General features: G+C 40.3%; 1 protein-coding gene across 1 annotated transcript in view; it reads right to left on the bottom strand.

The window, feature by feature from the left end:
- Positions 1-250: 250 nt before the first annotated feature.
- LOC118580270 (murinoglobulin-2-like) overlaps positions 251-25,539 on the bottom strand; it is a 54,590-nt gene continuing 29,301 nt past the window's right edge. The window contains exons 14-35 of the mRNA XM_036181942.1: positions 25,262-25,410; positions 24,015-24,164; positions 19,971-20,120; positions 18,864-18,969; positions 16,320-16,491; positions 15,466-15,694; positions 14,617-14,743; positions 14,241-14,362; positions 13,753-13,804; positions 11,344-11,427; positions 10,422-10,598; positions 10,126-10,213; positions 9,173-9,329; positions 8,211-8,391; positions 7,243-7,466; positions 5,662-5,880; positions 5,373-5,500; positions 3,864-3,954; positions 3,148-3,216; positions 2,196-2,298; positions 1,049-1,090; positions 251-300 (exon numbers count right to left, since the gene is read on the bottom strand). Of these exons, the coding sequence (XP_036037835.1) occupies positions 251-300; positions 1,049-1,090; positions 2,196-2,298; positions 3,148-3,216; positions 3,864-3,954; positions 5,373-5,500; positions 5,662-5,880; positions 7,243-7,466; positions 8,211-8,391; positions 9,173-9,329; positions 10,126-10,213; positions 10,422-10,598; positions 11,344-11,427; positions 13,753-13,804; positions 14,241-14,362; positions 14,617-14,743; positions 15,466-15,694; positions 16,320-16,491; positions 18,864-18,969; positions 19,971-20,120; positions 24,015-24,164; positions 25,262-25,410 (2,870 nt within the window). The remainder of the gene's footprint in view (positions 301-1,048; positions 1,091-2,195; positions 2,299-3,147; positions 3,217-3,863; positions 3,955-5,372; positions 5,501-5,661; positions 5,881-7,242; positions 7,467-8,210; positions 8,392-9,172; positions 9,330-10,125; positions 10,214-10,421; positions 10,599-11,343; positions 11,428-13,752; positions 13,805-14,240; positions 14,363-14,616; positions 14,744-15,465; positions 15,695-16,319; positions 16,492-18,863; positions 18,970-19,970; positions 20,121-24,014; positions 24,165-25,261; positions 25,411-25,539) is intronic.

The following is a 25,539-nucleotide window of genomic DNA, read 5'->3' as shown; positions in this document are numbered from 1 at the left end:
GCTCCAGCACCACATCTGCCTGTCATGATGATAATGGACTGACCTTCTGAAACTGTTAGTGAGCCATCCCAATTAAATGTTTTGTTTATAAGAGTTGCTGTGGTCATGGTGTCACTTCACAGCAATAGAAAAAACCCTAATTAAGACACTAACTACTGGTAGGGCTTGAATGTTAAATGCCCCCAAGGGCTCATGTGTTTAAAGATCTGACCATCAGCTGGTGGTTCTCAGGTCAAGTGGATACAGCCTATCATGTCGTTTGGCCATCAGCTGGTGGTTCTCTGGTCAAGGGAATATAGCCTATCATGATGAGGAAAGCACAGTGGTCGGAATGCTTATGTCCAAGATGCAAGAATTTATTAAATGAATTTCTCATTGTTTATGGATCAAGAAACAGAAAAATCTTGACTGGGCTAGAATTGTCAAGCTTCACCCCTACTGCTATCTACGACCTGTATCCAAGAGATTTCACCAACTCACAGAATAGCACCAGCTTGGGACTGACCAATTGCTTTAACACCCAAGCCTGTGGGGGATATTTTGCATTATAACCACAACACCTTCCATTACATAAATCAACAGATTTATCATTATCATTAGGCATTTATTTACCACACATTTTCAGTATTTGTATTGCAGAGGCAAACAAAAATCACCATCTTGAAGGTTCCTGGGTTTGAGGATTCTAGCAATGTCTTGTCCTCAGATATGAATTTCAAGAATTTTGTTTCTCTGTGTATGTGGAGAGAAGAAAGCAGCATGTCAGATGATTCAATTCTAACTGGGTACAGACAGCACGATTTTCTGCAGGAAAGCAAACTGGCCATGGTAGAGAATGGCATCCAGTGGATTTTCTACCATAAGCTACGATATACTTTGGTAAGAAAGTTAGAGGAGTATTCCAGGGTTAGTGTGCCAATCCCAAGGTGTACCATGCTGTGTTTTCACACAGTGAGTGGGTTCTGAGCTCATCTAACAAAAGTTCTGGGTAGTTTTGAAGGGAAAGAGGTCAGAGGAAGGCTTGTGGCAAGGAGTACTAAGAGCTCACCTGAGCTGCAGGGGGCGCTGTATTCAGCAAAAACCATTTCATCTGAAAGACATGGAGAAAAAAATTGAGAATGGGAGTTTGGATGCTAGAGCACTTTGTGAAGCACAGTTGATGTGTTAGGACTGACCAGTTTCCTCCATCAGAACCTGGATGATTGCTGAAAAGTCTTCTCTCTGGGGACATCAGACAAACCAAGCAAAGGAAATATTCCCCTTGAAGCCAGTGGTTGACACCTTTACCCTGGGCTGGCAAGATGGCTCAGTGGGGAAAGGTGCTTGTTGCCATGCTTAGTGACCACAGTGAGTTCAGTCCTCAGGACCCACATGGCAGAGGGCAAGTAACCATTTCTCCTCATTGCCCTTTGACCTCCACAGGCACTGTGGCATGCCATTCTCTTAAGAAATAAATAAGCAAATGTGCAACAACACCAGAATAATTCACCCTATTGAGAATATTGAAGTGTGCTTATTCTACTGTGCTTAAGCAGAATACAGGGAGTGATCCATGGAGACATGTATCCTCTCAGATGCCTTTCTATAGTTCTGATTTTTTTCCTTTAGTATTTCTTGAACTCTTCTATTGTGAAACATTTGGCACAGAAACCCCCCATTTAATTCTCCAGCTCTGGCTTTGCTCTCTCTCTTTGGTTATCAATGACCACTCAGGCTACATTTCTCTCTCATCTTTTTATTCCTACTATAATTCTTTGTGTAATTCTTCATCTTTTCGTTGCTATATTCAGAAGAAGATTTTTGTCTATCTAAGTATAGACACTTCTATGTCAAACGTTTGGTCCCTTGAGTTATTTAGACATGTTTGGTCACATATGATTGTTTGGACAAACAGGTAGGAACAAGAAATCAGTGGCTGAATAAATTGAGATCTTATAAATGTTTGTCATACTCACATTCTTTTATTAAGAGTTTATTTGGCCAGTCTGGCACACATAATGAGTCTATGTATGAAAAATAATTGTTTTAAAACCTGTGTGTTATGATATATACAAGTAATATCTGCATTTTGGAGGCAGAGTCAGGAGGATTGAGAGTGTGAGGTCAGCCTGGGCTGCATATTGAGAAACTGTCTTTAAAAAAGGAAGAAAAGGAAAAAAGAAAAACTTCAAGTTGCTTCCTAATTCCTTGCTCACCTGTCTCATAGTAGTCATAGACTTTCACAATGGCAGGCTGCAGGTTCCTCACTGGGATGTCTTGTTGAATGATGAAGGAAAAGGCCAGTGTCTGATTGGTCACCTGGCAAAGAGAGAAAAGTAATCCAGAATCACATCACAGCAGTGGCCACTGTTTTTCTTCAGCATCACTCAGTCCTTGGTATTTGAGAAACAGTTATGCATGGATAGCATTTAACCTCACAGTCACTGTGTTTATAACTGCTCACATATGTGGACGATGATTGGACTTTAGAGTAGAGACATGAGGAACTGAAGAAGAGGCTCCTGGGAGTATAGGAAACTTTTCTGGCCTATTAAACTATTCCCCAAATCCATATTCCTCCTTAATGTGTGATGTAGGGCTTTGTCCATTGTGAGAGTTAAGACCTTTGACCTGATGACTTGAGACCCAATGAAAAGTCCAAGGAAAGCCAGTAATGTAGAAAGACAATTTCAAGGTTTGTAGATGATGATGATGATGATAATGATGAAGATTGTGTATGTATGCATTCATATACTATTGGAGGCCAAAAGCGGGAATCACATTCTCTGGAACTGGAGTTACAGGCAGTTATGAGTTGGTGTGGGTTCTGGAATTGTTCTCTGGTCTTCTTCAAGAGCAGTAATTGCTCTTAACTGCTGAGCCATGTCTCCAGGCCAGAGAAAGAAAATTTCAAACATCATCTAGTATGACAGAGGAAAGGCGCCTCCCTAAAATACTTCCCAGAGAACTGCTTTTCTTTTGCCTTAAGTTTCCCAAAGACCCATTTAGACATGTCTGAGGAGGCAGGAAGGCTGCTAACCTGACTTACATAGATCAAGGACTGTCCACTTAGACATAGTTAGGGAGGCAGGAAGGACCCTCATCTGACCTACATAAACCAAGGACTGTCCACCTAGACATAGTTGGGGAGTCAGGAACGACCCTCACCTGATCCACATATACTAAGACGTTGCTGTTGCTCACTTCTGTTCTGCTCACGTGCTCTGATCTTTCAAGCTGGAATGAGAGAAAACACCGTGTTACTAAAAAGGCAAAGGCCTTGGGGATGAAGAAGGCAAATGAACTGAGGCATGGAGTATGATAGACAGAGATGTCACCAGTTCCTTAACGTGAGTTGGAGGAGACTTTCCAACAAGAATGAAAATACATGCAGAAGACTGTGAATTCGACTCCAATAGAGGCCAGACAGGATACGACCTGACTTAGTAATCGGTATTTTTGACTTTCGTTAGAAGGTGAAGTGTTCCTGCATTTGATAGTACTCACTTACCTCACATTCTCTGTGCAAGTATCTTTCTGTGTACTCTGCCCTTGATCTTAGCTTTTGTTAATTTTCAAAGTTCTTCAAACACCACATCTACAATTTTGGTGTTTCATAATATTTTCCCCTGAATCATTATTGACAAGCTTCATTATGCCTTAAAAATTATTGTTAGCTAGATTGTGAACTCAATGAACTCAGACTTCTTCCTTATATTAATTCTGCTGGCCACTATCACAATTCATACCTACACTTAGAATTTTATAAATCCAATTTTGTCAAATTAGTACTAATGCTGCTTTGATTCAGGTTGGCATTATTGTGATGATGTTGGCACATTCCTGGTCTGAGGTTACAGAAAATCAAAACATTGTCTACCTACCTTTTTCACTGTTGGTTTCATTGGAATGAAACCAGAAACCATCTTCACATCAACAATCACCATGTTGGAGGATGGACGGCTGCCTGTGTAACTGCAGACCAGAGAATTGAATGGAAGGAGTATTTTTAATACTTTGAATCTTGCCTCTTTTGAGGTTCAGTAGTAATTTTTGATGTGCCCTGAGTGATTTTTCTATACTTTAACATATATGGCCTTTACTGTCAATATAAATAATTCTGAAAACAGACGGAATAACAATATCATCTGTAGAGTTCCTTAAAAATAGAGGGATCCATGGAATGTGCCATCAAGCCAGCATAATATGCTAAGTCCTAGACTATTAAGAGACCTTTTTCAAACAACTAATATGTATGGAACCTGAAAACTGCAGTTGACCTCTGTTTCTGTCTCTGTCCCTTTCTCTCTCTGTCTCTCTGTCTCTCTCTCTCTCTCACACACCCACACCCACACACATACACACCCACCAAAATTGTGGAATACTAGTTTAATGATGCAAAGATTTGCTGCATTCTATTATGTTGCACTTGTGTAACTCTGTAAAGCTGCATTACTTTGTCTGCCTGAAAACCTGATTGGACTAATAAAGAGGGGAATGGCCAATAGCTAAGCAGGAGGGAGGGATAGGTGGGGCTGGTGGGCAGAGAGAGCATATAGGAGGAGAAGTCTAGGCTTGAGAATAAGAGTGAGGGACAAGAAAAGCGGAGGAGGAGGAGGACTCGAGCCAGGGACCAAGCCACCAGCCACATAGCCAGCCACTGAATAAGAAGGAAAGCAAGATTTACAGAATAAAGAAAGGTAAAAAACCCAGGGACAAAAAATTGTTAAGGAGAAATGGGATGATTTAAGTGAAGTTAGAAAGAAGCCAAGCTGAGGCTGCGCATTCATAAAGTAAGAATAAGTCTCCATGTATTTATTTGGCAGCAGGGTGGAAGACCCCCAAAGAGTAAAAAACAAAACAAAACAAAACAAAACAAACAAACAACAACAACAACAAAACAAAACAAAAGCTACATTCCATCACACTGTGGTGAAACAAGATCATAAGTTACACTGTGGATGTCTACTTTCCAGGTAAGACCCTTCAGTTTTCGCAGTTAGAACCCATTGCTGGTTATATTTATACGAAGCTTTTGACTAGTGTCAGAAGAACAGAATATGTTTTTTTTTTCCCTCTAGAAAAATGGAATCTTAAAGGACCAGGAAGGCTTGCCTTTGTTGGTGAAGAACAGGCCACATTGTAGTATCATGGAAAAAAATAATCTATTATTTTACTATGATAGTGGGTAAGAAAGGAACCCCAAAGGTAGACTAATTAGAGATTATAATTCTACAATTCTTCATTGTTTGCCTTGCTGGAGTCAAGTATTCATTTTTTGACAAAGCAAAATCCTAATGAAGAGCCTTGTTATAGATATCTCTGAACCCATTCTGTGAAGAGTTCTAGGAAGACACCACTGTAGTAGCCAAGAGAGAGACAGAGGCTCATACCTGATTTCTAGTGAGATCTGGAAGCTGTTGTGGCCTTCGGGGTTATCACAAGTCAGAGGTACTGTCTGTACCCGCAGAGTGAATGCAGACTCCTGTTTCTCCAAGTGCACGTTGTATCTTAGCGTTGTCTGACAAGTAGTGAATAGAAATAATTTACCTCCATTGCACTGGATCCTTGGATGGATTTCTCCCAATTTGAACATAATGTGTGCAGGTAGACAGAGGGAAACTTTCCATTTGGGGGAAGGAGGGTCCCAGCTATTTATTCACAACTTCCCCAGAATCTTACCTGAGCATACACGCATCCTTCCCCTGACACATTGATGTCATAGTCTCCTGGGATGTCTGGTAGTGGGACCTGCTGTAGTAATAGGTGATTTCTGTTGTCTACTTGGAACTTTCTGGAAAATGTCCCTGAAGATTGGATGGTCACCAGAGGAGTTTTCTGGCTTCTGACAAAAGTAATTGTTTCATACTTGGACAAAGCATGAAGAGCCACCACCGTGTCCTGTGAGGGATGAGTGTGAAAGTTAATGATAGCTCAGGCTCTTCTCAAATCTGTGACAAAAGTGTCATGAGGTTCTCTCTCTAGTTATTTGATCTCCAGACTTTAATTTAGGAAATGTTAGCAAACCAAAACCATCCACATAATTTCCTTCCTTACACAGAGCACCCTTGCATATGCAAATTCCCCAAACCAGTACAAAGAATAAATACAACTTAGATTTTCCTCCTAGCATATTCTGGTTTTCTTCCTTTGTCCTTGATTCCCGAGAAGATGCCCAGCATCTTTCAACAAAATCACGTTCTTGCTCTCATCACCAAACTCTCTTCCGCACTGATGAACTCTGAAGAGACATCAACATGGTCGCCAAGTGCCAGTCACAATCCAATCTTATCAAATAAAGTAAAACTGTGATCTAGTGCAGCCCTTCCTCGCCTTGCTCCTGGGTAGCACACTCTGAGGGGATGTACTCCACGCTCTAGAGAGGATCTCTGCCACAGGATCCCTCCTTATCCCAAGTCAGCTCCAGACGCTATCCTGACTGCAGAGCTCAACAAGAGAACAGAAATGTGCAGTGAGGGTTGTACTGTTATTTCAGTGCAGACTACCTGTTGAGGTGAAAGAGAGGAAGAATTGAGTGCAAAGCAGGGTGACTAGGGTCATGGAAGGCTCCTGTTTGTACCTTATTCTCCTTCAGAGGGAACTGACCTCCTCACTATCCCTCTCTGGAGAGTAACTCTGCCATATATGTCCTGAATACCAGGAGCATCATTTATAGACACTATGGTAGGTGTATATTTTTGGAAAGTATCACCTCATGAATTATACTGACTAGCTGATAAAGCAAATGGTGTACATTCTTGATTGGTTCCAGCTATTGAGAGATAAAGCAGGGCAGCAGGAGTTTCTACTAGCTTGGGGAAAACCTGAGGGCAATTTTTCTACACATAAGATTAAAAGAGTTTGTCAGGAGAGAGGAAAAGGTCGTACCTATGGGCCATAGCATGATAAAGATGTCAGTTTAATTTAAGTACCATCTCTTAGGTATTCTACGTGCTATTATAGTTAGAGATTGTGTATAGGATTCTGTGCACTTGAGGGTTTTTGCCATTGTTTTCTATAAAAGTTTGGGTCTGCGGTAGAGTTCTTAGCAACATAAGCCGGTTTCACTAAATGTGGTATGAAGAGAATTATTGTGTCTGAACATAGGAACTAGAAGAATTTATATGGAATGTACCATCCCTCATTTCCTATAGACTTAAAATACCCATGAGTAACATGTCCTTGTTTTTTCTCCTTTTTTCTTATCCTGCATCTCTTGTTCAAATCCCTTCACTGCATCGACTCTTAAGGAAGGTCACCGACCTGTGTGGAAGAGAAGCCACCACGGGAATTCTGCTGCTTCGTGATCCACTTCACGATGCGCACTGCCAGTGATAGGTCCTCAGGGGCTGGGGCTGGCTGGGCAGTGAGGAGAGCAAGGAGGATATAGGCATTCATCTCCACTTCAGCAGAGGGAGCCTGTGGTTTGTACAGATACCTCTCGGATTTCCTGGGTTTTTGAGCTCTTTCCCAATGGATGGAGTTGTCTTAGGGTAAAAATAGAGAAATAACTAGATGGGGGAGAAGCCAATAAATGACCGTATGTCTCTATCTAGAAAGAAGGAAATAGAAGGTTGCTGTAGTTTTCAAAGTTTTCACTCACAATATCCCCAGATTTATTATTACCAGTAAAAAAATCTGCTGTTGCTGTGATACTGTACAACTGAGAAAGATATGAAGACAGAAATTCCTAAGGTATTAACTAAACTACACCCTAAGTGATGCTCCAGCAGATTTGGTGAGAAGACAAGAGCAGACTTGATTGTTTCATTCATTAATTCCCTCACACCCTACAAAACATCACTTGTTCAGTGTTCAGTCCAAATGACTCAGGGAAGTTTCCCATTGGCTTCAGAACTGCAGTTGAAGGAGCAAAACCTTGAAACATCATTTCTTTTTTCCTGTTCTTTATAGTCTTTATAGACAGGTTTATGTGTATCAGAGAGGAAAGTTAAGTTTAGGTACATGTACCTTTGTTACAGTAGTTGGTATTGTGTGCATTCTACTGTAATATTACATTTGTTGATTTGGGTCATACCTGGAGAAAGTACTGAAGAGAAGTGTTTGTGTACAGAAGAAAGGCTAATTTCCTAATGTATCAGTCCAAGGAGAAACCTCAGTGTGCCATAGAGACAGAACTAAAATGTAATATTGTTTCCACACACTGTATACTCCTCTGTTTCCTGTCACTGGAACTGGTTAGAGACGAACACAATAACACACATCTGTACCTTCTTTTACAGCTTCAGTGTCAAGTGATTTTAGGATTTCATTTCTCTTGTCCTGGTTCCCTGCCAGAGCAAAAGCATAGGCCAGCAGTGCCTTGGTGTACACAAAGTTGCCATTTCCACTGTGCTCTATTGTCTTCCAGGATGACTCCAGGCAGGTCAGTGCTTTGGAGACAACAGGTTCCTGTTGGCAGAACAATGAATCCTGAGCAATATGAAAAAGTGTCCTAGCAGGCCTTGGAAGAACCATGGAGGATGTAGACATTTATGGTTTTCAAATGAATCCTTCCATTCCCCTCCACTCTTCTTTTTTTCTTTCTCCCTTCCTCTCTCCTTCCCTCCCTCCTTTCCTTCTATCTTCCTATCTTCTGTCATTGATCAACTGTCTATCTGTTTTCCATCTTTGGGAGCCATTCCTTTTCATAAAGTATATTCCAATTAAATATAGACTAATAAGTAAACAGTATTAGAGGCCATGTTTTTGGCTTGATTTTTGGAGCATATCCAAGATTTCATCGAGCAGGCAGATGCTCATTAATGGAATATTATAAATGCAAAAATATTGTTAAAATGCAACACGCCATCTGGCTTTAGAGAGGATAGGAAACACAAACTTTACACTAGTTTGGGAAGCTAGAGAAGCAATGTGGCACCTACTGTGTCTGGGAGTGAACTCTCCAGAAGGGCAATGGTTATATAGGCAGACAGAGTCACTTCATCTTCTACTCCACCCTGTAAACAAAAGGAATGAATTAGGTAAAGTATACAACAAACAATCCATCAAATATGTCTTCCCTGCTTATAGTTAATCCTTCATATTCAATGGAAGTTCTCACTACAGCCCCATTATGAAAAAGTACATCCCTAGGTTAAAGGGTTGTTCATCCCAGTGGTAAGGAGTATTGCCTGACTTTCAGATGTTATTATTAGGTCACCATGCTTATAAGTAGTTCCAAATACGTCACCTTCATGGCATTGTGGAACAGCGCTCCAGAGCTCCTGAAACAGCCATTGTCCTGCTGCTGCTGGGAGAGCCAGGTGAAGGCGTGGGTGATGTGTGTTTCATCGATGAAGATGAAGGCTCGAGCTTGGGCAAAAGACTTGAGCACAAAGGCTGTGAGCCTGATGGGGAGGGAGAGTGGGGAGATGAAGGCTTTTGTTCTGATGCAGGACCTTCACACAGGGGTTTCTGGGGGTCTAGGGGTCTGGATCACACTCATGAGTAATCAGTCTAAGCATCTCTGAGCGCATGAAGCTGACAGTGTCTCTTGCTCTTTCAAAGTAGTCTTCCATCCCTGGTCCTCTTGGATGTGGACAATGCATTGTGGTCCAGCTGCTTCCTGCTCTGCTCCTCATTGCTTCTCCATCACTCACTCTCCTGTTTTCCTAACACCTGCACCCTTAGCCTTCTGATGATTTTCTCTTGTAGATCAGAAAAAAACCTTCTCTTCTAAAATACCTGCCACATGTTTTCTGCCTCAAAATGTACATTTCTCTCCTTGGCTTACTTCCTGTTTCTATTGGTTTCTATGTCATTTTTCACCTGTAATGTCTGTGTGTTTTATCTCAAGAACACATTTTTATGCAATGCAAGGCCATATGAAGAGTGGTATCAGTTTTTAGAGACTCTGTTATGAACTTCTTTTGATGCTCAGCAATACATAGCTAGGTATTTACTGATGAAAGCTCCTATGGAGGAATGGAAAAGCCAGCATACTGAATTGAGTAAAACAGGTGGTACAGATTCAAGGCAGATGAGCCTTGAGACAATTTCAGTTCTGTTCTTAGTATTCCCGATACCTCAAACATGTGTGTCTCAAGCCCTGGCATCAGCTGTATCCCATGACATTAGATACATGTACAGTTGCCATGAGGACCAAGAGTGGAGCAAGCCTGACACATAGTGGACTTCTCTTACCAAGTGCTTCCTTCACTCTTGCCGCCTTGATCCCCGAAGGCACTGTAGGAGCCATCCTTGTGTTTGTAGTTCAGCTCCCTCTGGTAGCCTGGAATGGAAGGCTTTGGGTGTGTTTTGAAGAAACTGATGCTCAGAGAAGGACAGGATGTCAGTCTGAAGCCACAGAGGCCCTCACACTCTCTGGCTTAGAGGACTGACCAACTGAGGACCCTGCTCAGCTTTCCCCCTCCAGTGCTAAGCCCATTACTAGAGAGACCATTCACAAGAACAAAGTGGAGTTTCTAAGCCTTACTGACCAGTATTGAGGTAGCCGATGGCCTTTGACTTGGTCTTCTCAGTCAGCTGTTGGGTCTCATTCAGATATTTCAGTACATAGATGTTAGGAGCAAAAAGCACCATGTTCTGCTCCCCACAGCCAAAGGGCATTTCAAGAAGATTTTGTGTATTTTTTATGGCTGTACTCAAGATACCACCTGGAAGCGAGAGATGTAACATTATATGGTGATATTTTATTTGTACTGAAATGTGATATTATTTGTATGTTAATAAATAAAGTTGCCTGAGGGTCAGATCTAATAGCAATCCATAGGAGAAGCTGGGCGGTGGTAGTGCACGCCTTCCATCCCAGCACTTGTGAGGTAGAGCCAGGAGGATCTCTGTGTGTTCAAGGGTACAGCCAGCATGGGGACACACACTTTTAATCTCAATACCAACCTTAGAAGATCTGGAGGTCTGTATAGACAGTCAGTGACGAGGAGGTTATGTGGTTGGGTTTCAACCAATGAGAAGGTAGAACAGAAAGTCAATAAAAAGAACAGACACACAGGAAGCAGGCCTCTTTCTGAGGGGAAGGACGACAGTGACAGCTAAGGATAAGAAAGGCAGCTCTCAGCTATTTCTCTGACCTCTTGGGATTTTAACTCTGTAATTGGCTCTGTGTTTCTTATTTAATAAGACTGTTATCTACAGCATCAGATAGAACAGCCGTTATCATCAAGAACAAAATAACATCTCTAATAGAATCACTTCCCAATGATGTGAAGGAAGTTCAAGGGTGAGGTGTGCTGGGAACGCAGTGGCTATTGAGGGGTTAGAGATGGAAGAATGATATCAAAAAGTTCAAGTGTAGTAGTTCAAAAACTACACTTGGAATCACGGTGGGGATCAGGCAGTGGTAGTGACTATTGTCCCAAGTCCTCTAGGGACGGAATGACTCACCCAACACAGAGAAATGGGCTCTGGCTGAATCTTTCACTACTGTTGATGGGAGCATCAGGGACAATTTTTCAGATATGCCAGCATCTTAATAAACAAAACAAACAGTCACATGATTATTTCAGTACTCAGAACTTCTAAAATGCCCTGAGGCCAGTCGCTTAGAACTGTGTCTTAAGCTTTGACTTCTTTCCTCTCTAGAAAAGCGATCTTGTTGTAAATATCACAAATCCACATTTCCTGGTACTACTGGCTTGCCAAGCTGTATTGCATTTGCTGTCATCACTGATTGTATTGAAGCAAAGCATCTCCAAAAGGAATTTTGAGGCTCCTATTGATGCCTTACTAGATTATTTAATAAACACAGGAAAATAATTTTATTGGTTGAACTTTGGTTTAGGTATAATCTGCTTTGAGGTTTTTGTTTGTTTGTTTGTTTGCTTTGTTTTGTTTTTTTTTGTATGTGAACTTTGACATAAATTAGTGTTTTCTGAAAACAGGGATCTCCATTGAGAAAATGCCTCCATAAAATCAGTCTGTAGGCAGGTCTTGGGCCATTTTCTTTTTAATGATCGATGTGGCAGGGCCTAGCCCAGTGTGGGTGGTCCTCATCAGAGCAGGTGGTCCTGTCAGGTGTATAAGAAAGCAAACTGAGCAAGTCAGGGAAGACAAGCCAGAAAGCAGCACTCCCCAATAACTCTGCTTCAGTTCCTGCCTGCAGGTTCCTGTCCTCACTTCCCTCATGATGGACTGTATCTGTGTAAGATGAAATAAACCTCTCCTCTACAAGGTGCTTTTGGTCATGGTGTTTTATCTTAGCTATGGAAACCTAAAATAAGGCAATGTTTGAATAAACCTCCAACATGTCAGAATAAGTAAATGGATACATTCTGAGATGGCCTTTGTTATTCCTGGTTCCCCCTGATTGGCCTTAGGAGGTTTCACTGATCACTCCCATGCTGCTGTCATGGAAGTCTTTCGTATGGCAGGGGTGATGGCCAGATTGCCTTGTAAGAAATAAATATTAGGAGAACCAGAATTGATCAATGGGAAGAATAGGGTTTTTGTTACCTTGTCCTTTGTTTTTAAAAATTGATCTCCAGTAACCCTGTTCATGAACTTTCTTTCATGGAAAACATTTAAAGGATTTAGCATTATATGATAATTTTCTTCTACACACTTTATTAGTTACTGTTATATTAGTTTATCTCTTTTACAAATAAATTTGCTTTATTTCATCTCTTTTGTTAACTTTTCATATAATAATGGATTTTACATTAAATTTAAACTATTATTCCAATTTCTTTATTCTTTTGACAAATATATTTTGGACAAGCACTCCTCCACTCACTGGTGCAGGTGCTGGACATGTGGTCATTCCTATGAGTGGACAGTCTCTGCCTTTGTGCTTGTCCCTCACAGGGGACAGCAAGCTCCCTTTGTGTGACACATTGCTATATTCCTTTTGCAATAGTGTGTCCAGTGAGGAGCATGGATGAAAAGAACAAGTCATTGAAACAACTATTAAAGAAAAATGTTTTGTTTAATACACATCATGATTTAGCTTGGCTTATGTATGGAATTTATTTGGCCATAGAAACCTCTGTTTTTATTTATAACCTCATATAAAAGAAACGTTGTCCTTCCTAAGATGTTTTCTGTATTCTTTCTTTCTTTCTTTCTTTCTTTCTTTCTTTCTTTCTTCCTTCCTTCCTTCCTTTCTTTCTTTCTTTCTTTCTTTCTTTCTTTCTTTTCTTTTCTTTTCTTTTTTCTTTCTTTCTTTCTTTTTTTTAAGGAAAATTTTGATGGTATTCTCTTCTTAGCTATAACTTTCTAAGTACTGAGATTAGCTGGAGGAGAAGGTTCTGTGTTCTAGAAAAGGGCTACAGTGACCTCTAAAGTCCTAGCAGAAGCATGACTGCACTCTTGGTAGCTTCATCAGGTGAGTAATGATCTTGATAATTTGTGTGACTCAATTTGGTGATTTATTTTAGTGGCTATAAGGTATACAGTATCCTGATGTTCTTTAATTATTTTTTTCAGTTATTTTACATACCAACCATAGTTTCCCCTCCCTCCTCTTTTTCAGTTCCTTCCACCAAACTCCTGTCTACCCCCCAGCCACTCCTCATTCAGAAAGGGGCAGGCCTCCCATGGGAGTCAACAAAGCATGGCACATCAAGGTGAGACAGGAACAAGCCCCTTTCCTGGCATCAAGCCTGGGCAAGACATCCCATGGGGAATAGGGTCCAAATAGCCAGCTCGTGCACCAGGGACAGGTCCTGATCCCACTGCAAGGGGGAAAAACAGACCAAGCTACTCAACTATCCTGGTTTTCTTAGAGAAATATTGTAAGAGATCCAAGTAGATGATGTAAGTTATTATCTTATTACTGTTCTAAAGGACACTCACCTGAGGCACAGAGCAGTGAACTGAAGGTATGTTCTTTCTTAATTCCTTCGGGCTGGGACAAAAAGATAGAAAGTCCAGACTCAATAAATTACTGAGTGTGTAAACATAAAGATGTTCGAGACATTTTTTTATTTTTATTTTTTGGCGAGGTGAGACAGCTTTTCTTCTTTAGGAGCCAGAACTGGAATTAGATGGTCTAACTTTCCACTGTTTCAGGAATGGCATAAACATTTGAGAATTTGAGGATGCCAGGTCAAAATGAAGGTGACAAGGAAAGATAATAAAGACAAAATACAGGATCAGAAGAAAGAGGTCAAGCTTAGGAAGATAAACTGGCATAGGCCATCCCCTCCAGGCTCCAGTAAAGAGATTAGGAAGAGGAAAGAAGACAGAACACACTGATTTAAAGTATGAGCTTGCCATTTGCTATGAGATAGAGTCAATCTTGCACCATTCTCAGCACATGTCAATCATGAGATGTCACTCACCTCCACTATCAGGACTTTGACAACTGTGTCCTTCTTCCCAGTTTCAGGAACAGTGGCCACCTCAGAACCACAAGGCTCTGGGGACTGCCGTGCTTCCGCAGTCACAGAGAAATTCACATTCCCTGAAACATATGGCCCATAGAGCTGAGCTCAGATGTGCCAGGAACTCGGCACCCTACAAACCCCAAGATCTGCAAAGTATCCTCAGTTCTATGAGTAGTTCAAGGGTTTTGTCCTGTGTTTAAGAAGGTGGTAAGCATGGGCCAGAAGTAGCCATGACCCAGAGCTTGAGGGTCCAATGAGAAGAAAGTAACTAAAGAAACCTTTTTGCATTCAGTCTTTCTGCACAGTGTCCCCTTACAGAGTCTTCACTCACCTAAGGATTTGGGAGTTACCAACCAGGATGTGGTGTGCCTCCCATTGGCACAGAGGCAGTAAGAATCTTCATCTTTTGCCACTGGGACAGCTGTGAAGTCAGGGGAGTCTTCCAGCAGCACACTGACCTGTGGCCCCACATGGCAGAGAAATAACAAAGATGTCACCCCAGGAGGACTACATATTATGTGTGGATGAAGGTAGGTGGAAGGGTGTGGAGGGGATTTGTGTTAAAAAGAGAGTAGGAGCTTTTGAAATTCATGTGCCTAGAATGTCACATAAGGTGATACAGAAGGCTTGCATGTATTTCATATGCACATACATGCCTAGAGTTTTACTTAGCTATCATCTATGTATTGTCTAAAAACATAATTAGATGGTTAATTATAAGTTTATTTTTATTTGCTTTATTTTAATGGGAAAGATGTATTTATTGTACTATATTGTTATCTACTGTGTGTTGTTGGTATACATCTAACAAAGAAAATTCACTATAGAACATTTTGCCATTTTATCCCAACAACACCCTAATATATCTTTGTGGACCATATTTTTTTATTGTATTTAGAGGCCACACAGGACATCCTGTATCTGTCAGTACAGTTTGTACTATTTCAACAATGGCAAAATCACCTAATACATTTTATGTAGTATCCTTATTGTTAAACTACTCTTTGTTGTATTTGTAACTAGAGTCTGGCAATTTTTTAAGCCTTTAGAACCATTGTTGATTGGGCCCAATACAATCCCTTTATTCCTTTATTCCTTCTTTTCATTTAATTCTTAGTTAAAGTTTATACACTCTAATTTCCCTCTTCCCTGGTCATGCTTTATTCAGAAAGGTCTTCACCTGGATGCATGTAGGGAGGTAGTTCAGCACGGTGGCCTTGAGTGTGAAGGCTTCTCCACGGATCACAGAGTAGGGCATCGTGAGCTCCACAAAGAAGGGCTGGAAGGCTTGGAGAGACACCGCAGGGGAGAGGCCAAGTCCAGTTTCACTGGAAAGGCAGAGGGCTCCAGCCTTCCACTCAGTGATGGTGTCAGGGACTGTCACATCCACTTCAGCTACTCCTGATGAGCTGAGAGAGTGAGAATGTGAGGTACAGAAAGTGAGCACACGAATTAGTTATTTCTGAGATGGTCACTATGAGTATGATCTAATGTTATCACCAAGGAGTGTGACTTCAGGCCACTCCTTTGGGTTTTTTAAAAGACTTACAGGAAGTGAACAGTGTAAACAGGACTCCAGGTGGAAGAATAAGTGTTTTTTTGAAGCCTTGTTTACTCAGTTCAAATCATGGCCTCATGACACTTCCAAGTCTTTGTGTTACTGGAAATTTGAACATAGATTTGAAGTTGTCTCTGAACTCCCATTTCTAAAATACCATAGGACAATTTTATGACTTATATGGTCCACTCTATGTACAGTCTAGTAGTCTACTCCATGTAGGACCGCCTTACTTCCTACTTAATATGGCATTCCTGAATGGTTCTAAGCATCAGAAAGTATGTGATAAATTTTTGTATGAATTTTCTAGGAGTGATAGAAATAAATGTATTTTATAATTGATGGGTTGATATGTAATGGTCTTTTAAATTGGTCATTTCCATTGTTAATGATAGATATTAATTAGAAAACAACTAGAAAACAAAGAAATAAAATTTTCATACCCAGCCCGAATTTTACAAATGGAAATTACTTACTTTACTGTGACTAAATCCCAGATCCAGGTTTCAGGGAAGTATTTTCTAATGGTCTCAGTAGGTGGATCTTCACGTGGTGGATCTTTACTAGGTGGTGGATCTTTACGTGTTGGTATGCTTTTGATTTCTTTATGTTCTCTGTTAGTCCCATCATCATATGCCTTAGCAGGCACTATGTGGTTACAATAGAAGAAATGGACATACTTCTGAGTACAATGGAAACAATGTACAGGTTAAATGTAGCTTAATTTTCAGTTTCTTCTTGACTGTTAAATGCTATCAAAATGACACTGGAAATGATACATTGAATCTCTCACTTTGTGGGAGAGTGGGTAACATCTTTGCCAAAAATAGAAATTATGAAATCCTGGAGAAAACATCACCTAGTGTTGTTTGAGTTGTAATGAAGCACAGTGCATGTTTTTTTGGTTAGTCAGTGAATGCTTACAAATATAACGTTTCCCATAGGAGGATTAAAGATTCATAATACTATCTCTGAGGCAACAGATCCTGTGGCTACAATGAGCATCACTCTAGCCCAGAGCTGAGTGATGGCTACATTATCAGGAGAGACATTCTTGGAATGCTTTTCTTTCTCTAGATATCTAGATTTATAAAATGAATGCAATATTTTCATAGTTTCCATTTATATAAAAACTGAAAGAGGTATAGGTACAAACTCTTGGATAAAAAATACATACAATAGAGAAGTCTTTATCAAGGTTGTGTTTTGTTTTTTGTTTTATTTTGGTTTGTTTTTTGGGGGGGGTAATGCAAAGTAACTTTATAACTCAAGAATTATAACACTGGCTTAGGTTTATACTAGCAAGAAATGCAAGATTTGAAGGTGGTGACAGAGGGTCTGTGCCCTTCTCTTTCCAAGAACAAGTATACGTGCAGATTTAGTTAGGGCTTTATCTAAGTATTTCCAAACTGAATCTCAACTTTGGAAACCTGTCCCAATATTAAACACATAGACACACAGACAGCTTCATTTCCACAGGTCCTTCTCTGTAAAGACCACAACCTCTAACTTGTGTTTCTATTTACCTTTAGTTATTTGGTATTTTCTATCAAGTAAGTTCTTCAGTCATTGCCTTAAGCATCTACAGGGATAGTTGCCCAATTTATCCACAGTCTAGAGTACTCATAGTGCCTTAGGTCCTGTTGCTTGTGGTGATATTTTTATCATTATTCAAATCAGTATGAGAAAAATTAATACAGTCCAGTTAGAATTATGTTTCATTTTATGTTAACACACATTTATAATTAAATTTTACTATTTAGAATATAAATAATAATGAAGAGAGGGATTCATGATTTCAAGTTATATTGCAGAGGTATAGTAATAAAACCAGCATGGTACTGGCACAAAAATAGACATATAGATCAATGGAACAAAATACAAGTTCCAAACACAGATCATCTGATAGTTTACATAAATGCCAAAACACACACTAGAGGAAAGACAGCATTTTCAGCAAATGATGCTCTGAAAACTGGCTGCTCGATACAGAAGAATGAAAATAGACCTACATCAATGACCCCACACAAAATCGACTCCAAATGGGTCAAGAACCTCAACATGAAACCTTAAACTGCTATAAAGGAAACATAAGCAGTAACTCTACAAAATAGATGTGCAGGAAAGGAGTTTTTAAATAAGACCCATTCACTTAGAAATTAAGGTCAATAATTGACAAATGGGACTTCACAAAACTAAAATGTTTCTACACAGCTAAGGAAACAATCAATAGAGTGAAATGGAAGCCCACAGAGTGGGAGAGAATCTTTGCTGCCTGTACACATGATAGAGGATAAGTATCCAGAGTATATAAAGAACTAAAAAACAAAGGGTCAGGAAAACAGCCCAACTTACAAATGGGATCTAAACAGAATTTTCAAAAGAAATAAACATGGCTAAGAAATATCTTTAAAAAGTGTCCATCATGCTGGTAACTCAGGAAATCTAAATTAAAACAACTTGGAGATTTCATCTCACCCCAGTCAGATTAGTCAACAAGATAACTGACAACCACCTGGAGAGGAACGGGAAAGGGAAACTCTCTTGCTGATGGTGGGGATGCAAACTGGAGCAGCCAGTCTGGAAGTGGCTTCCATGAAGGAAGAGGGAAAGGTTACACATGGTTGGTATTTGATGAAGAGAGAGTGAGTGTGACCTTTGACCTGAGTGCTTTGCTTTTCCCATCCTCCCCTCTATCTGCAATGCCTGGTTTTTTCCTTCTCTTCTTTGTCTCTAATACACAGGAAATTCTCTTCACCTCTCTGACATGTCTACAAAAGTTCTCCACACTTCTCACAATGATTCTCTATTACACTATTGCACTTTGTCTTATCTGTCTCCTTAACATTGAAGGAAGGGCCTCCAATCTCTAACTTCCTTGTAGTACCAGCATACATTTGGACACATTTTGCTGAGGTAAATTTGAGCTATTTTTCTAGTATTTGGATATTATACATGCTCTCCAATTGTATTTTAGCACCCTTGATAAAAAATTCACATTTATTTTATTCTTAAAATACATGCTAATTTGCTATTTTTACCTTGCATTGGAAGAATCTTTTCATCTTCAGGACATACTTTAGGATATTTGATCTTCAAGTTGGTGAATGCCTTTAAGCCCATGTCCTGGAAAGAAAATTAGCACTCAAGAAAAATATCTCAAAATTCTGAAAAAACTCAATGTTTATAAAAATTATTGTAACTGATTCATATATAGGTTCACATGTTCAAGCAGAATCCCTATCCAAATTGTATTTTTCATACTCTTTAGAGAGTGTGGTAAGGAACACAGAATTCATAGTGAGGCATATGTGCTGGTCTTCTTTCTGATACAAAGCCCTGTGGTTTAAAAAAGTCACTTACAGCCATGCACAGTGGTGCACGCCTTTAATCCTAGTACTTGGAAGGCAGAGGCAGGTGGATCATTGTTGAGAGATATTTGATATCACTGTGTAAAGATCTGTCACTGTGATTGGTTTAATAAAAAGTTAAATGGCTAATAGCTAGGCAGGGAGAATGGGCAGGGGACTTTCTGGCAGGGAGAGCAAGTAGGAAGAGGAATTTAGATTGGGGTGAGGGGGAGAGAGAGAAAGTGAGTCCAGGGTCTAGTTAGATAGAGGAAGCAGGAAAGTAGCACATATAGAAGGAAATAAAGGTCAAAAGCCCAAGGCAAAATGCAGATGAATAGAAACAGGTTAAATTAATATATAAGAGCTAGTGGGACTGACCTAAACTAAGGCTGAACATTTATGATTAATAATAAGCTCCATGTCTTTACTTGGGAGCTGGCTGGTGGGACAGAGAAAAACTTGCTACAAATTTCTGTGAGTTCTAGGCCAGCCTGATCTAAAGAGTGAGTGCCAGAAAAGCCAGAGATACATAGTGACAATCTGTTTCAAAAAACTAGAATTAAAGAGAAAATGCCATTCATCTACTCTGTGCCTAGACTGGTCACTTTCCAAGATGCAGATTTTATAATGCTCAGGATTGAATTCATGGACCCGCAAGGCGGTTAGTCTGCTAGTTATTCACATCCCTGGCCTGACTCTAAAATTCTTTACCAATATAGCATTTCATGAAACCTAAATAATTCCTAGAGCATCCTGTTAATGGGTGGCACTGCTTACCTCCACGTAACTGTAGACATCCCTCTCTTCTGGTCGTAAGAGTGGGAGTCCACCCTTATCGCTAACCAACCAACATGGTTGCATGTCTTCAGGTAGTTGGTGTGAACCTGGGATGGAGCTGCTGGGCTGCACATCTGGCAGGTTGTATATCTGTGAGAAACAGGAGACAACGGAAGCTCTTTCTTGGGTGTTCTTGGAAGATTCTCACAGAAAGAAAAGAATCAGTGTGATCACTGCAAATCATTTCTCAACTGTTCAATGGTCCCCAAACAAGGTCTTCTGAATATTTTCTGTTGAAGAGTGCTTTATTCTAAAATTGTTCACAATATTTAGAAAAAGGCTAAAAATACTTCACATATTTTTAAAAAAGTATGAATGTAAATACTGCATATTATATTTGAGAATGATGTAATTTTAATATAATTTAATATAAAACATCAAACAGAAATATATTTACACTACATAAACCATTCAATAAATATAAAACATAGGTTGTGTATTTCAGCTTACTGATAAAAACAAACAAACAAACAAAACCAAAATTGTGTTAGTCAGTATAAATAGCCTGAAGAGATCTGAATGAGATTTCTCTACATATTTCTTTCCTAAGATTCAGGGGAAAAAATTCAAAACAAAGCAAACAAATCCAAGCCACCTTTGACAGAAGGATGCATTCAACCCTCCAAACTGTAGTGCGTGGAATTAGAAAGACAGAGAGAGACTGCAGGTCATGTGTTCAAATGGACACACATCATGCTTTAGGGGACACAGGAGAAGCTGATGATGTACAAGCAAGTTTGCCAGACTGCACCCGACCCAGCCTGGGCACTGGAGGTCAGGAGTCCACAGAAGGCAAGGCTAGGGGAATGAGTGAGGAAGACAGGAAGCAAAGTCTCCTCAACCCAGGATGCTGAACCTGGGACTCTGAGACATGAACGTGTTCTTGGGATGGGCGGTGACTGGGTAACAAAGCTCACGAACTGACTTTTGCCTTTGGTGGCTCCCTCTGAGAGAACATACTGGCTTGCTCTAAAGTAGCAACACGGCCAGTCATGTGACAGATAGCATCACCCAAGCTCAGACCACAGAGCCAGCTTAAGTTCCCAATGAATTGATTTGTAATTTTTCTACAGATTTCCAGTGTTAATGACAGAAACCAACATGATCAAAGATAGGAGCGTTAGGGAAAGAATGATAATTAGACACCAAATAATAAAACAAAAAAACCTCCAAAGTACAAAGAAATAAAATAAACAAACAAAAACTATAAAATTCTCACAGAGGTAGGGCACATTATGTATCCATGCAGCTAACTCAAGGCTTTTCCAAATATAGAGCAGGAAAAAATAGGTTTTGACATAAAGCTAATTTGCAACAAAATATTTCAAAATATGTCAGGTACATCTGAAGGAAATGCTCAGAAAACAGAAAACCCAAGGGTGACTGGAGTAAAAGAAAGACAATGTGAGATGATTTCCTCAAGACACTCACTATCTGCCTAACAAGAGCAATAGACTGAGAGAGAAGTCAGAAGTGAAAAAATCTTAGAAAAGAAGCAAATTAACCTCTCCATCAAGGTTTTTAACTTATAATCCCCATGATCACAAGGGACTGTGAATTTAGGAATCTGGATATTTGGGTAGGAAAATTCATATCCTCACTTTCTTAGGCATCTAACAGATATTTAACATTGCTTGACTTATGTATCAATAAGCAGCCACATACACACCTATTAGGTAGATTATGACTTTTGATCAATATCAGAGCTGTTTTCACATTATATTTGTGTTATTCAGGTAGCCTGAAATGCTGTCTGCATCATTATTCATCAGGACTTGAGTGGATTAACAAATGGCAAGCTTGACCCACATGGCTGAACAGGGCAACCTTTGCAAATGGGTACTCAAGAACCTCCTGCTTCTGGACAGGGAACTCCTATTTTCTCAGTGCAGAGGCCCTGTCTGGAGGTGGGCTCCACTGTTCCCTATCTATGCCTGGTTGACAACCAGTGTGTGGAAAGATGTGAGTTAAGATGGATCATAGTAAACATAGGAGTGTTTATGTGATCGCTGCTTCAGCCCTTTCTGTTTTTAATTTGCTTGATGATGATTTGTATTGATATTGTAGCTTAATTAGGCTGTTATTTCATACAGGGTATAGCTTTTTTTTTTCAATTCTTCTCTCTGGTATTCTTACATATTTTATCTCATGCATTTAAAAACAGTATGTCAGAAATGATACACAGGCTCCCCAGGACACAGTAAGAGCCCACGGCCTCACCTGCTTGTGAATATTCTGGATATCAGATATAAATAAAAGATCTTAAAAATTCCAGAGAGAAAACATGGAACAAATAGAATGATGCAGAATTAGTGACATTGAGCATCTTAGCACTAACTCAGGAAGATATGAATCCACACACCCAATGTCTCCAGACTTCTGAGGGAACACGATTTCTCAGCTGATGATTTGCCCCATTTCAAAGTATTAATTATCGATGTAGTTACAGACACTGATAGCTGCAAAAGAAGTTTGTCACTGACTCCCTCTTTCTCAGGACAGCACTAGCACATGCTGAGTGCCCCAAGGGAGCAGCAACCTGAACAGAAGTCCAGAAGTCAGCAAACAGTGAACCAAACGTGGGGAATTTTGAAGGGACTCCTCAAACTGGAGTGAATCCCTGTGTTTCAGAAGTCAGCCAGGTGATAGCAGGGTGACAGAAGGCAGGGTGACAGAGGGCTCTGTGGGGACAGCAGCAGAAAACAAAAGAGAGGAAATATGACCCCAGCTCACTATCCGACTTAAAAATGAAGCACATGTGTTGGTTATAGAAATGAAAACTGTCTAAGGATTTCACACAGTAATCATATTGATTTGTAGGCAAGGTGAAGACCGGAAGGGTCTGCACAATCAGCTTTCATATGCTGCTGTGTAATAAGAAGAATGAACAGATGATGCCAATAATGAACAAAGGCCAATACTTTCAAAGAGTAATAGAGAATGTGGAATGAAATAGTAAACAAGTAGCTGTAATCATTGAAAGTACAAGCAGCCAAAGCATGGCTAGGGCAGGGTGGTGGGAGGAAGGGAACTCTGTTCATGATTTTTCTTACAACTCTCTGGGCAGTGCATGTGTTTGTTTGTTTGTTAACTAATTGCTTGTATTTGTCGGCTAAAACATTAGCTCAAGAAATCTCTTATTTAATGGATTGGGGAAAAGTTGAAATCTAAAAGAAGCTTTCCTAAGCATTTTTTCATGTGCATCAAAACACTCATCATTAAAACTAAGCTAAAAACTGGTTTAACTTACACATTAGTTGAAGATAATAATAATTCCCATCATTATCTGGACTAAAGATTACTGTTTTTAAATTTAAATTCCTTAAGCACCTTACATCCATTTTAAAATATGCTATTAGCCAGTGGCAATAATAATTTTTAAAACTATTATAGTGATCATGTAATATTTCCTAGTAAACATCATTCTTAATATGATAAGAAGAGTTTAGCTCTTGTTAACTTGGCTGAGACTCCAGTAAATAGTTTATGCTTGGAGTTACGCTACTGAGAATTTTTAGAACAAGTTGAGAACCTCCTTGTACTCTGCTTTTAAATTTTAAAGCATTCTGTCTTTTTCTGATTTGGGGAACTCTTGAGATGTACAAGATTCCATTCATATAAACCATTTCATTTGGCTCCCCAGACAGCGTCTCTCTGAAAAGCTCCATCCTGAGCGTGTTAGGGGACAAGCCACTCCTGGGGTAGGAGAGGCGCAGTAAGGACACAGAGGGCCTGGGTCACACACAAGCTTCACAACTCACTGAGTGCTTGACTTCAGGCTTTGTCTTGAGTTTATTGGCTGAGTTTTTGGAGCTGTTCTTCGGGAATATATAATGAAGAGCTCTGTTAATGACGTCTTTAGCATTAAATGAAGTATTTTTAAGTTAAAGAGCCCTAGTGTCTGAATGATTACTACTTTCTTAGAACCAGTGTCTCAGAGCCTCAGCACTGGCCTTTCTTGGAAAGAGGATGATGGGAACTCACCCAGGAAGGGGAAAGCTCAGCTTCAGGCCTCAGGAGCAGCACACTTTGGTCCACAGCTCTTAGGCCACAGAGGGACTGAGGAGAAGCTGTGACATGCAGATGGGCCTGTGAGGCGGGAAGACTTTGGGCTGGGGTGAAGGTCAGGTCCACCTGCGGGAAGGGAAATCAAGCTTAGCCAGCTTCCTGCTCTTGCAGCCAAGAAGCCTACCACGCGAGTCACCCTGTAACTCTGCATGCACATCTGTTTACCAGATTATGACCGTGAGAACTCAGCCGAGGCTCTTTGCTTCCTTTTCACCACTGGGATTGAGTTAGGAAGACAGGAGATGTGTCAATCCAACTCTGAAGCCACAAACGACTAACCCAGCTCCCTGAAAGTCTTACAAATGGCTCATTTTTTGGTATGTGAGTGTGGTGTAGTGCACACTTGTGTGCAGGTACATGTTTTCATGCACTCAGCAGAGGCCAGAGGAGGGTGTGTGTGCCCTGCTGTCACTGTCTATCTTATAGACTTGAGACTGTTTCTCCTGAACCTGGAGCTAAACTGGCAGGTGGAAAGTTCCAGCCATTCTCCTGCCTCTGGCCTGCACAGCAGTGGGGTTGTAAAAGCTGCCAGTCATGCCTGGCTTTTCACATGAGTGCTGGGATCTATGATACAGCACACATTTAACAGTGTTGTATCATAACATTTAATAACAGCAAGGCTCTCTTATCTATGTGTCCTTATCACACATAGAAAAACATAATGAAAAATAAGAAGGAAACTAAATACACTAACCATTGATAGCCTGGATTCTATTACTGGTCTTGAATGAAATGATGTGACATGAGGGTCTATGAGATGGCTCAGTGGGTAAAGGCACCTGCTATTGACCTCATGACCTGACCTTGGTCTCTTGGACTCATGTTGGAGGAGACAGCCATGTGAACATTGTTCTCTTTCCCCCACATGTGTGCATTCATGTGCACATGCACCTGGCATAAATATATTAATATTTAAGTTACAGGACTTGGAACTCGCTAGCCAGTTATTAAGTGTTCAGGTCCCCTCTCTCCCTCCACTTCCTTGCTTTCTTTCTTGTCACCCTCCAGCCATTTTGGGGGTTTGTGAACAGAAATCTGGCACTCTCATGCTGTCTGTATCTTTGCCACTGAGGCACACACCAATTACTGGGGTTAGTTTATCTGTATCCTTAAGACTTTTTTTTCTCTTTTCCAATAGAAATTTTAAGAAATAAATCACTCACTTTGTTGAGAAGACACTTTTCAACTTCAAATTTTGCAGAATCTGCAACCACTTCTCCATCAGGCAAGATGGTATAGATGAGTATTTTAGCCTCAGGAGCCATGCTGAAATCCACAGGGATTTCCAGGGCAAAGCTGCCTTTCACTGGAACTGAAGGGAATGGAAAGAGACAGTTTGGGTCAGAATATTGACAGAAAACCACAAATAATTAAACACAGGGTGTGGGTGGACTGTATGTGGAAGACCTTCTTACATCTAGGCTGTTGTGTGGTTAATTGT

The sequence above is a fragment of the Onychomys torridus genome, chromosome 3 (genome assembly GCF_903995425.1).
Source record: "Onychomys torridus chromosome 3, mOncTor1.1, whole genome shotgun sequence".
Lineage (NCBI taxonomy): Eukaryota > Metazoa > Chordata > Mammalia > Rodentia > Cricetidae > Onychomys > Onychomys torridus.
Note: the sequence above shows the minus strand (reverse complement) of the source record. Positions and strands in the feature narration are given on the sequence as shown.